The 15,672-nt window shown below is 35.8% G+C and overlaps 1 protein-coding gene across 46 annotated transcripts in view; it reads right to left on the reverse strand.

Annotated features, from left to right (window-relative positions):
* The window catches only part of TRDN (triadin), a 419,844-nt gene that overhangs the window by 61,109 nt on the left and 343,063 nt on the right, over nucleotides 1-15,672 (reverse strand). For all 46 annotated transcript variants that reach the window (XM_031012505.2, XM_055391701.2, XM_055391743.2 and 43 more), the window contains 2 exons: nucleotides 1,498-1,524; nucleotides 758-787 (listed from right to left, as the gene is read on the reverse strand). In XM_031012505.2, coding sequence (XP_030868365.2) covers nucleotides 758-787; nucleotides 1,498-1,524 — 57 coding nt within the window. The remainder of the gene's footprint in view (nucleotides 1-757; nucleotides 788-1,497; nucleotides 1,525-15,672) is intronic.

A 15,672-nucleotide genomic window follows, 5' to 3' on the forward strand; every position in this document is an offset into this window, starting at 1 on the left:
AGGGTTTACAGAGCTAGAGACACAAAGGGAGAAGGTTTCCATGTGATGATGGAGGCAGAGTTTGAAAGTGATGCATCTACAAGCCAAGGAACACCAAGGATTGCTGGAAAACACCAGAAGATGCAAGGAAGGATTCCTCTCTACAGATTTCACGGAAAGCATGTCCCTTGTGACACCTTCATTTTGGACATCTACTCTCCAGAACTGTGAGAGAATAAATTTCTGTTGTTTTCAGCCACCCAGTTTGTGGAATTTAAGCCACCCAGTTTGTGGAATTTTACTACAGTAGCCCTACAACAATAATACAATTATGAAACATTAAACAAAATTTTAACTGTGTTCAGAACCAGACAGTTGAGTGTTCTTTTGAAAAAGTTTCTACTGCCTACTGTAGCCTTCAGAAATGTTCATCTGACTCAGAAGCCTCAAAAGAGAGAAGGATGAGAGCAGATGTTTTGCTGATTGAATGTCTGTGTCCTACAATAATCAGAAAATTTTGGTTTTGTGGGAATCAATTTAATTACTTAGTTACTTCTTCTGAACCATGTAAATTTCTCAGAGATTTCACCTATGCAAATAGAGGTTTTTCTAGAAATGGGTAGCATAGAGAAATATATATTTTGTTAGTTTTTTTTAAGTTGGTCAAGGATAAAATTTGATAAAATATTTGTACTAGGACATGACATTTGCAAAGAGATATTGTGCTATTTATTCTAAACATGGAAATCATATATGTGTGTAAATAAAATATACATACCTGGCTTCTCTTCTTTTTTTCCTTGTAGTTCTAAAAATATAGATGAACATTAGTAACAACGATTATAGAAAGATATTCATTTCCTATATACTCGTACATATTTATTTTTATATAATTATTTTCTATGTTATTCATTGGTTTCAATCTCCTATTAACTTCGAAAAGTTAATGTCACATTAACCATATTCTTATGATTGTGGCAAACTAGTACGTAACAACAGATTCCTCACTATTATTCCAATAAGAAATATTTTGAGAGCCAGGCATGGTGGCTCATGCCTGTAATCTTAGCACTTTGGAAGACCAGCCAGGTGTGTTGGTGCGTGCCTGTAATCCCAGCTACTGGGGAGGCTGAGGCACAAGAATCACTTGAGCCTGGTAGGCAGAGGTTGCAGTGAGCAGAGATCACACCACTGCCCACTGCCTGGGCAACAGAGTGAGACCCTGTCTCAAAAAAAATTTTTTTTGAGAAAATAATGGAAATGTGAGCTGAGATTTTTAATGACAAGGTAAGGAAAGATACTTCCAGTGAATAAAGGGTTAAGGAAAATTTTGGTAAAAGCATTTTCTCAGAAATACATGTAAGAAAATGAGTACATTGTCTACACAAAACAAACCTTTGACTTTAAGCAAAATATTCAACATGAAATCAAGATAAATAACAGCATGCATTTAAGATTTGTTTTATGTATGTATGTACATATGTACGTATTTGTTTATTGAGCATGCATATAACATACGTGGAGGTTTAGGCTTGACTTCTTTGCCTAGAAAAAAGTAAAAAAATTATTAAAGGCTGAGTCATACAATTCTTATTAAATTGACATTATTGAATGTGATATAATATATTCAAAAATAAAAATCAAACCATATAGACCCCACCTATCCTTTTTTGTTGAACTTCTATAGAATGTGTAACTTATGGCTAAGTTCTTTAGTGCAAGATTGGCAAACTTTTTCTGTAACAGTCAGATAGTGTATATTTTCAGGTTTTAGGCCATATAGTCTCTCACAATTCTTCATTTGTGTGAATATAGAAGTAGCCATAGATAATAATGTAAATAAATATGACTGACTGTGTTCCAATAAAACTTTATAAAAACTAGTGGCCAGTCTGTGGGCCATTTTGTCAGCCTCTGCTCTATTCACAGTCAGTTTTATTTTTCTCTCTCTTTTTGCATCAACAAATATTTGAATAGTCAACACGTTTCTCTGATTCTGTTTTCTTACAAATGCCATCTATTACCCGTCTGTCACTGTTCAACTCAACTTTTTAAGGAATATCATCTTTACTTGTTTTTTCTACTTCTCACTCCCACTTCATCATTAATTCACTGTAATCTAGTTTCTAGCTCCACCATTCTATGGATTAGTCTCTCTGGTCACCAATTTCCCATTACTTTCAAAGACTAATGAACATATTTGACCATATTGATCACTTTCCCTTTCTTTTTAAGTTCCTGTTCACTTGGCTTTTGGGAAAGGTAAACATAATATGTATGCTCTACTGTAATGACATAAATATTAATACTGCCTTCTTTTAATTTCAAAACTATCCTAGTAACTTTTTCTTTTAGCAAAGATAACATAACAGGGGTCTAATTACTTCTCATACTGGAAATTAAGGAAAACAGACAAAATATATAAAACAATGGTTTTAAAGATATTGAACATCAGACAACAAAGAACAGTGATACTTTAGTGATGGGAAACAAATGAGATGTACCCTGTGATTGCTTCCGCTTAGTGCTTGGAGAAAGCTACAAGGCCTTAGTGCAGCAATGAGTTGCCTAGCAACTCAGCCTAGGCAAATCACGGAGCTTATAAGATGGAGCTGGGAGTCTGGAAAGGCCAAGACAGTCAGTTATCACAGATCAGAGTAAGGTAGAGCAGAGAGCAGCAGAGAAGAGGAGGGGAGTTCTGGAGATGTGTGGAAGGTGACATTAAGTCATCAGAAGAGCACTGAACAGCATATACACACAAAGAAACTACTTGAAGCCAAGGAAAGAAAAAATGGAAAGAATTTTAAAACTTTATAATAAGCTTTGAAGTTCAATAGTGTCGATCTTCCAACTTTGTTCTTTGTCTTCGGTACCTTGTTTGCTATTCTAGATCTTTTTCCATTCCACATAAACTTTATATTCAGTTTGTCAACACACACAAAATAATTTTCTGGGAATTTTCCATAATTGCATTGACTCTATAGGTCAATTCGGAAAGAATTGACACCTTCATAATTTTGAATCTTCCTATCCACATATAGTGTCTCTCTATCTAGATGTTCTTTGACTTTTTTCATCATCAGGGTTTAGTCCCCTCACTATTTTCTTTTCGTTCCTCTTCTTTTCTTTCTTTTTTTTTTTTTTTTTTGGCTAACCTCTGCTTAAGGCCTAGTTTAGCTGTCTCTTTCTCAGAAGACTTTTTCTGATGCAGCGGAATTGCTTACTCCTTTTATGTGCTAATACTACTTGGTAGATCTCTTTATCATTTTGTTAGACATAATCTATTGCAAGTATCAACTTCAGTGAATGCCTTCTTTTCTACATTGTGAGATATTTGGGGACAGAGGTCATGTGTATCTATCACTGAATGCAGGGAATTGGTGCGATTCCTAATACATGGTGATAAGATAGGCTCTCATTCTTTTTTTGTTCATTAGATAAATAAGTAAAACAAGGTAAAAAATTGAGAAACTGAGCAAAAATGAATGTAGAAAAATATATAAATTTAGGAATTGTATTAAACACAAAATACATGTTACAGTTACTGCATAGTTTCTTTGACTTGGGTTGCAAATTTACCTCTCATCTTTCTGATATTCAGGCGGAAAAAAAAGCACAAATGTTAAACCATCTACAGTGTTCTTAAGATGTAAATACTTACTCTGTTTAAGAGAAGCAGAGTAATCACTGGCAATGATAACTGAGATAAATTTGTTTCCTGGGTTCTCAGAACAAAAGGCTGTGTAATGTAAATAACAGCCTCAGCAATATTTTTACCCTAAATGTGTGATGGCTTTTACAGAACTCCACCTACTGCTCTTAACATGCACCAGAGATACAATACAAAGCACAGTTCAATAAGAGGAAAGTCACTTTTGGCCCAGTAAATGTGATTTAGGGACATAGCTATGTGCTCTGGCTAAATGTAAGGATAAAATCAAGGTTATGGAGATTCTCTCCAGTGGTATTGGAAAGGATAATACATAGTCATATTTCTTTCTGAGAATCTAACACATGTATTGACACAATCCTCTAAGAAACATGAATGGAAACACCAAAAAACCCTAAAACACACATACAATTGTGTGAAAATATGTGTGTTCAGTTGTGCTCTTAAAGCCCAACTAGATTAAGAAAATGTTGACTTAATAGTTCTGCTATTTATAAAACCAAGTTGTGATAAATACAGGACAACTGCCTATTCCCACAAAGCTGTCCAATTATAAAATTTGGTTTCCAAGTTAGTTGTCTACATGCCATGTCCTATATCAACCTCATCAGCATTCACATAACATCTCTCTAGTTATTCTGCTTTCTCTTTATACTATCTATCCATTAGAAGCTGACTTCTGTCTCCCAAAATACATGTGGAAGTCCAGACGCCCAGTACCTTATGAATGTGCCTTGTGTGGAAATAGAGTTTTTGCAGTTATAATTAAGTTAAGATGAGATCATTATCCTGGGCCCTAATCCAATATGACTAGCGTTATGATCAAAAGAGGAAAAGAGATACAGAGATGGACAAACATAGAGGGAATGTAATATGAAGACACACAGAAAGAATACTGTGTGACAACAGAGGCAGAGACTGGAGGATGGGAGTGATGCATCTACAGGCTCAGCTTCAGAATTTATATATGTATCAATAGTCAGAGGTCTACAATGAACTATATATAGTTCTACATATATAAGTTCTATATATACGTTCTATAAGTCTATATAGTTTAGCCTGTTAACAATTCTAGCTCCACAGTCATTATTGAATAATGTCAATAAAGGCTTGTACATAATCTGTTTTATACCAAATTTCTTCCTAAGATGATTAATCAACAGTGATCAACAGTGAAATAATATCATTTAATAATCTTTCTGATCCACATATCTGTAAATAGATTTAACATACTTTAAGAGATATTTGTCAAATTACTATATTAATTCATTCATAAACTTTCTGTTATATTTATATTAAACTTTATAACTACCTCTACAATGTGAGATAAACATATCAAAAACCAATCAAGAGTGTGCTAAAGCCTATATATTATGTGGTTTAGAATTTTCATTGTAAAAGTAGAAAAAAGTAAACTTTCCAAATACAAGTAACAAACTGAACTTTCATGAATTTATTCACAAAATTCATAATTTGCTTAATTATGTCACAGAAACTGCTCTATTATTAGATCAAATGAGGAAATTAGTCCTGTTCCTCAACAGAGATTTACTATATTTTAACTTTGTCAAGACAATGTAAGTCAGTATCATAAAATTTGACTTTTGTAAAATTTGTAAGTGTAATATTATTTGGGGCATATAACACATATAAAGATCTTCACTGGAAAAACTTTTATTTAGGTGATCTTATAAAGACTCATTAAGTAAGTCCGTTAAAGTTTAATACAAGATAATAATTTGCTATAAGAGCAGTAGGACATTATAGATTTTATAATGCAAAAGGAAAGAATTTTAAAACTGAAAAGATCCTGGAAATCATCGGAATAGCTTTTTTAATGGGCCACAAAACAAGTCCTTAAAAACTTCAGAAAATTGAAATGATAACAAGTACTCTTTCAGACCACAGTGGAATAAAATTAGAATTCAATTCTAAAAGGAACCTTCAAAACTATAAAAATACATGGAAATTAAATAACATGTTTCTGAACGATCATTGGGTCAACAATAAAATCAAGATGGACATTTAAAAATTCTTTGAACTCAATGATAATAGTGAAACAAGCTATCAAAAACTCTGTGACACAGCAAAGGTGGTGCTAAGAGGAAAATTCATAGCCTTAAATGCCTACATCAAAAAGTCTGAAAGAGCACAAATAGACAATCTAAGGTCACACCTCAAGGAACTAGACAAACAAGAACAAACCAAACCCAAACCCAGCAGAAGAAAAGAAATAACTAAGATCAGAACAGAAATAAACGAAATTGAAACAAACAAAAAATATATAAAAGATAAATGAAACAAAAACATGGTTCTTTGAAAAGATAAATAAGATTAACCAAGGAAACAAGAGAGAAGATCCAAATAAGCTCAATTAGATACAAAAATGGGAGATATTACAACTGACACCACAAAAATATGAAAGATTATTCAAGGCTACTATGAACACCTTTACACACACAAGCTAGAAAACCTAGATGAGATGGATAAATTCCTGGAAATATGTAACCCTCCTAGCTTAAATCAGGAAGAATTAGAAACCCCCAACAGATCAATAACAAGCAGCGAGACTGAAATGATAATAAAAAATTACCAACGAAAAAAAATTCCAGGAATTGGGAGGATATACCCAATTCTTTAAATGTCTGATAGAATTCTGCTGTGAATATTTCTGGTCCTGGAATTCTTTTTCATTGGTAATTTTTTATTACCATTTCAGTCTCTAAATGATGAGTTAATGGGTGCAGCACACCAACATGGCACATATATTATATATATATATATATATATATATATATATATATGTAACAAACCTGCACATTGTGCACATGTACCCTAAACTTAAAGTATAATAAAAAATAAATAAAATGCACTAACTCTTGCCCCCCCCACTAAATTGGTACCAATTCTGTTGACATTATTCGACAAGACAGAGAAAGAAGGAATCCACCCTAAATCATTGTATGAAGCTAGCATTACCCTAATACAAACAAGAAAGGGACATAACAAAAAAGAAAACTACAGATCAATATTCTTGATTAACATAGATGCAAAAACTCCTTACCAAAATACTAGCTAACCAAATCCAGCAGCATATCAAAAAGACAATCCATCATGATCACGTGTGTTTCATACTAGGGATGCAGGGATGGTTTAACATATACAAGTCAATAAATATGATATACCACATAAAGAAAATTAAAAACAAAAATCAAATGATCATCTGAATAGACACAGAAAAAGCATTTGATAAAATCCAGCATCACTTTATGATTAAAACCCTCAGCAAAATTGGCATACAAGGGAAACCCCTAAATGTAATAAAAGCCATCTACCACAAACCCACAGCCAGCGTAACACTGAATGGGAAAAAGTTGAAAGCATTCCCTCTGAAAACTAGAACAGGACAAGGATGCCCACTCCCACCACTTCTGTTCAACATAGTACTGGAAATTCTAGCCAGATCAATCAAACAAGAGAGAGAAATAAAGGGCATTCAAATCAGCAAAGAGGAAGTCAAACTGTCGCTGTTTGCTGAGGATATAATTGTACGCCCAGAAAACCCTAGACTTCTCCCAAAAGCCCCTAGAACTGATAAATTAATTCAGCAAAGTTTGAGGATACAAAATTAATGCACACACATCAGTAGCTCTGCTATATACCAGCAGTGACCAAGCTGAGACTCGAATCAAGAACTTGACCTCTTTTACAATAGCTGCAAAAAAATTAAAATACTTAGAAATATACCTAACCGAGGACGTGAAACACCTCTACAAGGAAAACTACAAACAGTGCTGAAAGCAATCACAGACAATACAAACAAATGGAAACATATCACATGCTCATGGATGGATAGAATCAGTATTGTGAAAATGACCAGGGTAGAATCAATATGTGAAAATGACCACATTGCCCAAAGCAATCTACAAATTCAGTTCAATTCCCATCAAAATACCATCATTATTCTTCACAGAACTAGAAAAAAAAATCCTAGAACTCATATGGAACCATAAAAGAGCCACAGAGCCAAAGCAAGACTAAGCAAAAAGAACAAATCTGGAGGCATCACATTACATGATTTCAAACTATATTATAAGGCCACAGTCACCAAAACAGTGTGGTGCTGGTATAAAAATAGGCACAAAGACCAATGGGAAAGAATAGAGAACCCCAAAATAAAGCCAAATACTTACAGATTGCTTTTGACAAAGCAAAGTAAAACGTAAAGTGGGGAAAGGACACCCTATTCAACAAATGGTGCTGGGATAATTGGCAAGCCACATGTAGGAGAATGAAACTGGATCCTTATTTCTTACCTTATACAGAAATCAACTCAAGATGCATCAAGGGCTTAAAATTAAGACCTGAAACTATAACAATTCTAGAAGATAACATCAGAAAAACCCTTCTAGACATTGGCTTAGGAAAAGACTTCATGACCAAGAATCCAAAAGCAAATGGAACAAAAACTATGATAAATCGGTGGGACTTAATTAAACTAAAGAACTTCTGCACAGCAAAAGGAACAGTCAGCAGAGTAAACAGACAACCTACAGAGTGGGAGAAAATCTTCACAATCTATACATCTGACAAAGAAATAATATCCAGAATCTACAAGGAACTCAAACAAATTAGCAAGAAAAAAAATCCCATCAAAAAGTGGGCTAAGGACATGAACAAATATTTCTCAAAAGAAGATACATAAATGGCCAGCGAAAATGTGAAAAAATGTTCAACATCACTAATAATCAGGGAAACGCAAATCAAAACCACAATATGATACCACCTTACTCCTGCAAGAATGGCCATAATCAAAAAATTAAAAAATAATAGATGTTGTCATGGATGCAGTGAAAAGAGAACACTTCTACACTGCTGGTGGGAATGTAAGCTTTATAACCACTTTGGAAAACAATTTGGAGATTTCTTAAAGAACTAAAAGTAGAACTACCATTTAATCCTTCAATTCCACCACTGGGTATCTATCCAGAGGAAAAGAAATTATTATACTACAAGGATACTTGCACAGACATGTTTATAGCAGCAGAATTCACAATTGCAATAACATGGAATCACCCCAAATGCTCATCAATCAATGAGTTGATGAAGAAATTGTGGTATAGGTCGGGCATGGTGGAATACTACTCAGACATAAAAAGGAACGAATTAATGACATTCACAGCAACCTGGATGGAACTGGAGACTATTATTCTAAATGAAGTAACTCTGGATTGGAAAGCCAAACATTGTATGTTCTCACTCATGAGTGAGAGATAAGCTATGAGGATGCAATGGCATAAGAACGATACAATGCATTTTGGGGACCCGGTTGAAAGGGAGGGAGTGGGGTGAGGGATAAAAGACTACAAATTGGGTTCAGTGTATACTGCTCGGGTGATAAGTGCACCAAAATCTCACAAATCACGACTGAAGAACTTACTCATGTAACCAAATACCACCCGTTCCCTCAAAACCTAGGAAAAAATAAAATACGAGGAATTAAAAAAACACACACACACATCAGGTTTCACAAACTCTTCAGCATGTGGGGGAGTGTTGTGTGTCTGTGTTTTCTCACTGAGAAGTCCTTGTCAGTCTAGGTTCTAGTGCAATGGTCCTCAAAGTGTACTTTCCAGAGCAGCAGCAGCAGCAGCAGCAGCAGCAGCACCTGGGGAGTTGCTAGAAATGTAGCTACTTGGACTCCATTCCAGACCTATCAAATCAGAAACTCTGGAGGTGGGGCCCAGGAATTTGTCATTTAACATCCTTCTCAAATGATCCTGATGGCCACTTAGATGTACAAATTATTATTCTGAAGGGATAAAATCATCATTCACCACATATAGTGCATAAAAGGATAATTTATTAGAATTTGTTAATCAACAGATAAGAAGCACAGAAAGAGTGCAAAGAGGTCTTAATAATGAAATCTCACCAATAAAATATAAACATCTTTTAATTCTTTTACATTTCCAGTTTCATGAATTCATATATTCAGTTAAGATACTGGACCCATTTCAAATCTGAAGACATTTTACAGTTAAGCACATATCCAAATATATTAGTGAATACAGTGTCTGTACATGTCTGTCTATCCATGGTCTAAGCCTACATACTCCCTAAGGTCTATATTTAGGCAGCAATAGTAAGCCCAAGAGTAGATTACTGGGGGAGAATTCTGTAAGGCAGTGGTTCTCAAACAACAATATCACATAAGAACTTATTAGAAATGTAAATTTAATCTTCCAGGTGTACCTGATGCATGTTGAAATTTGAGAACCACTGTTTGATAACCGTAGTTGCTTTTTTTAAGAGCATTCATGTAACACAAAGGAATGGCTGTTTGTCACAATTCTGAGTCCCACGTAATTGTATATATTATGTTTCAGCAAATAAGGCTTAATTAGAGTCAAAGAGAAAGTTTTCAGTCTACTGAGACATCAACAGATAAAGCTAAAAACAGAGCATGCTTGTGTTGATCATGGTGTGTCAACTTTTCAATCCCAATGACAGTAATATTCAAATTAGACATTTGTGACTGAGGTCTATAAAATATATGATATGAAATCAAATTTATATAAGAAAAAATATTTTAACAAATAAAATCAGATAATAGACTTGACGTTCTCATGGAGGTAATAATTGGCTGTGTATGATGGAATATGTTTCAAATAGTGAGTAGCAATATAAGAGTAGACACACACACACCCATATATGTTTATTGTAATGATAGGGATTTTAGCCTTATTTTTTATTATAGTTATTATATTTTCTATATTTTCCAAATTTCTTTAATTGCATTAAAAGCAAACAAAATGTCAATGGCATGTTTCCATTTATACCCCTATTATGCATAGATTAATTTTTAAAATAAAAATATAAAGGTCACATTCAATGAATTAGCAAAGGAATTAAAAAGGAAAAATCAAGTGTTCCAAAAACACACAATAGGAAAAGAACAATCTCTTTAATAAACAGTGCCAGGAAAACTGGATATTCACATGCAGAGAATGAAACTGGGCTCTTATTTCACAGTGTATACATAAAATCAACTCAAAATTGGTAGAAGACTTAATATAAGACCTGAAATTGTAAAGCTACTAAAAGAAAACACCGGAAGAACTCCACTGGTCAGAGTAGTTATTTCTCAGGTAGGACTCCAAAAGTACAGGCAACAAAATCAAAAATAAACTAATGGGATTGAGTGAAACTAAAAAGCTTCTGCACAGCAAATGGAACAATAAAAATGAAGAGACAACCTATGGAATGGGAGGTAATATTGGTAAATCATACTTCTGATAAACGGCTAAAAGCAAAGAGATTTGAGGACTCAAACATTTCAATAACAGAAAACAAACACCTTATTTTAAAATGGGCAAAGCATGTGAACAGACACTTCTCAAAAGAAAATATATGAAAGGCCAACAGATATGTGAAAAGATGTTTGACATTTCTAATCATGTGGGAAATATAAATTAAACTACAATAAGATAACACCTCACACCTGTCTGAATGAGTATTATCAAAAAGATGAATGATAAGTGTTGATGAGAATGAGGAGAAAAGGAATCCCTTGTACACTGCTGGTGAAAACATAAATTAGTACAGGCACTTTGGAGAATAGCATGAAGGCTCCTCAAAAAAACTAGAATTACCATATTCAGCAATTTTCAGCTAGTTTACAGCAATTTCACTTCTGTTATATCCAAAGGAATTGAAATCAGGATGTCAGAGAGATATTTGAACTCCCATGTTCATTTCAGCATTATTCACAGTAGGCAAGATACTAAGTGTCCATCAACAAATATATGGATTTAAAAATGTGGGGTGTGTGTGTGTGTGTATATATATATATACACTATACATATATAGTATGTATGTACAGTGTATATATATACACACACACTATATATATAGTATGTATGTATAGTGTATATATATAAAATATGTTATATATATTATATATAATATATACACAATATGTTATATATATTATATATAATATATACACACACGTACACACACAAAATAGGATACTATACAGCCTTAAAAAAAAAGAAGAAAATTCTGTCATTTGCAACATCAGTGGATACTGCATGATTATATGTGGAATTTAAATAAGTCAATCTCATAGAAACAGAGAATAGGAAGGTGGTTACCAGAGGGTAGAGAATAGAGGGAGAGATGGGAAAAGCGATGATGCTGATAAAAGGGTGCAAAGTTTCAGTTAAACTGGAGGAATAAGTTTTAGTAATCTATTGTTCTCATGGCGATCACAGTCAATAATAATGAGGTAGGGGGCAGAACTCAACTCTGGAGGTGGCACTCAGACACTGGACCAGATTGAGGCCTAGCTAAAACAGGGCCCCAGTGAAAGCAGCTTTCAATCAGACACTTCCACTAGCGTACCATGTCAATTTACCATTGCCATGACAACACTCAGGAGTTACTGCCCCTTTCCATGGCAATGTCCTAGTGATTACAACCCCTTTCATAGAAATGTCTGCATAATCTGCACCTTAATCTTCATGCAATTGAAAGTGGGTATAAATATGACTGCAAAACTGCCCTGAGCTGCTACTCTCTGCCTATGGGGTAGTCTCTTTTCCCTCAGAGTTACCCATCTTGAGTCAATGTAGTGAAGTCAGTGTCTAGGATGCCCAGACAAGAGCTATCAACTTGCGGGCCCCAGAGCCAGAATCAGTGTGCCTGCTATGATCAAGAGGGCCATTGACAATAAGAATGTTTTGACTATCCCTGGTGAAAGATAGAAAAAAGTTCTCCACCAACTCCAGAGCTAACTCTTTCACTGTCCCCAGTAAGATGCAAGCTGTCTTGCTCAGGTAAGTTTACTGGGAGTCTTGGACCCAAGACCCAGTGGAAAGTTTCCCACAGTGGCAGATAAACAGCTGCCTGAACATTTTTCTTTAGTGTCTCCACTACTGGGTGAGCTCTCTGGTGCCTTAGGGACTCCGGGATAGTCCCTTGAGTAATGCAGTTCACTCCTTCCCTTCTTTATTTGATGCTATGGAATCCCCTTCCCTGTCTCTTTCTATTTTCCACACCTATTGAGGCAAACAAAATTTAGTCAGGCAGATGGGTCCCAATTTTGTAAATAACTTGAATCCAGTTGTCTTGTATAGGTAATTTTATCTAGTGTGTTTCTTTAGCTCTATCTACAGGCATTGTGATATGTGTTGTGTCTAGCATGCTTTGAAATTGGCTTATAAATAAAAGAGCACTCATAAATTAAATAAAACTAGTCAAAGCTTATTAGTTTGAAGAGAATATTATGTCTTCTAAATTTAACAGAATTTTTATCTAAGTAAATCACTGATGTTCATCGGCTTTAAAATGGTTAAAATGGCTTTAAATGGTGACACATTTTGCATGATATCTTGTTTCTTAGAAGTGGTCTAGATAAAACTGTTAAAAGTGAAAGAATGGAATCGATGCTCAAATAATGAACTTATTGTGTGGTTTAAACTCTTAAAATGATAGAATAATCCTCATCTATAGAATGTCAATGTCTGCTGGGCAGTTCAGGATTTCTTCCTTTCTAGGTTTATATAAAATGTGCCAAAGAAATATATCCTTTATTTGGAAAAAATAATTTTTATCTAATTTGGAAGTTATTAAAAGGGAGGTTCAAAATATGAGGGAACCAGTGAGTAAAAAAGAGAGATGTAAAAAATGTTATGGATAGAAAATGTACTTTCTGGCTGGGTGCAGTGAATCACAACTGTAATCTCAGCACTTTGGTAGGCTGAGGCAGGCAGATCACTTAAGGTCAGGAGTTGGAGACCAGCCTGGCCAACATGGCGAAACTCTGTTTCTATTAAAAATACAAAAATTAGCCAGACATGGTGGCACACATCTGTAATTCCAGCTACTTGGGGGACTGAGGCAGCATCATCGTTTGAACCCAAGAGGCAGAGATTTCAGTAAGCCAAGACTGCAAAACTGCACCCTTGTCTGGGTGGTGGAGTGAGACTCTGTCAAAAAAAAGTATTTTCTTGGCCGGGCGCGGTGGCTCACGCCTGTAATCCCAGCACTTTGGGAGGCCGAGGCGGGCGGATCACGAGGTCAGGAGATCGAGACCATCCTGGCTAACACGGTGAAACCCCGTCTCTACTAAAAATACAAAAAATTAGCCGGGCGTGGTAGTGGGCGCCTGTAGTCCCAGCTACTCGGGAGGCTGAGGCAGGAGAATGGCGTGAACCCGGGAGGTGGAGCTTGCAGTGAGCCGAGATCGCGCCACTGCACTCCAGCCTGGGCGACAAAGCAAGACTCCGTCTCAAAAAAAAAAAAAAAAAAAAAAAAGTATTTTCTTTTGCAAGAAAGTATATAATAAAAGAGTAATTTTATATGAAGAGGGATCTTGTATAGTCAAATTTTGTCCTACAGTAAAATGAGTGGTTATTTAATAAAGAGGTAGTATAGGCTGGGCACAGTGGATCACGCCTGTAATCCCAGCACTTTGGAAGGCCGAGGCAGGTGGATCACGAGGTCAGGAGATCACGACCATCCTGGCTAACATGGTGAAACCCTGTTTCTACTAAAAAATACAAAAAATTAGCCTGGCATGGTGGTGGGTGCCTGTAGTCCCAGCTAATCAGGAGGCTGTGGCAGGAGGATGGCATGAACCCGGGAGGCAGAGCTTGCAGTGAGCCAAGATCACACCACTGCACTTCAGCCTGAGTGACAGAGTGAGACTCCGTCTCAAAAAAAAGAAAGAGGTAGTATAGGACAAGTCAGAAAGTTCAAGCATGTTGTAGACAGTCTGTGTAATTTGTGATAAGATTCATAAATGGGGAATTTATAAAGGGAACTTTGTGTATAATTAAAAACTTTCTACGATTAAAGAAAATTATTTGTAAAAAAATTTCTACAAATGGCCTATATATCAAAACCAAATTTTCTAAAGGTATTAATTTGCTAAATTACCAGAAAATTTTATTTTCAATTCTGCAATATATTTCTTTTGAAAGCTATGCAGATTCATGTAACTCTCTCCTTCAGCTTTTTTGTCAGCTCCTGTTAATTTTTCTCCTCTGTTTATGACTGCTGTTGTGGTCTGATGGTAAAGTGTTTTGTCCTAGAGATCTGTGGGAGCAGTGTTTCCTCCAAATACAGCTTAATTCTATGCTGTTGGTTTTCCTCAATGGGTAATCTCATTTTGGCTTTTGGTTTTTGATTCTTAAGTTGATTAGAAGGGATTTGGGGGGCTAGTGGGTACCTGCTCAACTCCATTCCCTTCAGCCCATGGATCTTGATTTTTGTTTTGTATTACCTCTTTTTGTCATGGTGTGCTAGAGGCAGCATCAATGGCCATGTTTTATTTTGTCCTATGCTGATGACAAGGTCATGTGCTGCCTGCCCTGGGTCCATCATGTCGCTCAGTGGGACCCCCATGGCTGGGGCATTTGGAGTCAGGGGACTTGTAGCCAGTTGGATGTTCTGGCCTGGATCAGAGTGGAAGTGGGTGGACACTTATTGGCCCTTGAACCCCTTTTTAGCAATGTGGGAGCCAGAGACTAGGAGCCAGGAAATGTATTTATAAAAATTACTTGTCTGTGGACAAGTTTAGCTGCTGTGGTCTTAGCTTATAGTAATTAGCTATACAAACTTCCCTTCTCCCTTTTGGAATTTAGGTCAGGTTCAAAAGGCTTTCCACTATAAAAATAAAATATTACTCTTCTTCAGAGAGGAAAAATAGCTCCCCTGTTTAACCAGGAGACTTACTTTTGCTTAAACCTGGAAAGAAGAATCCCCTGAAGATCAACTACAACCAAAATGGAAGGGCCCTTATCAGATGTCATTGAGTACCCCCTCTGCTGTTAAACTTCAGGGAATACCTAGCTGAGTACATCTGTCCAGGGTTAACCTATGTCTTACAAGTCACAGGTACAAAAGGGGGACACCAACACCTACATCTGTGAACCTTTGGGGGACCTCTGCTATTTAAAGAATCAACATCTCAGCCAGAAGTGGTAACATGATGCTGTGGGTGGGAATGGGAG

Source organism: Gorilla gorilla, chromosome 5 (assembly GCF_029281585.2).
Source record: "Gorilla gorilla gorilla isolate KB3781 chromosome 5, NHGRI_mGorGor1-v2.1_pri, whole genome shotgun sequence".
Classification (NCBI taxonomy): Eukaryota; Metazoa; Chordata; class Mammalia; order Primates; family Hominidae; genus Gorilla; species Gorilla gorilla.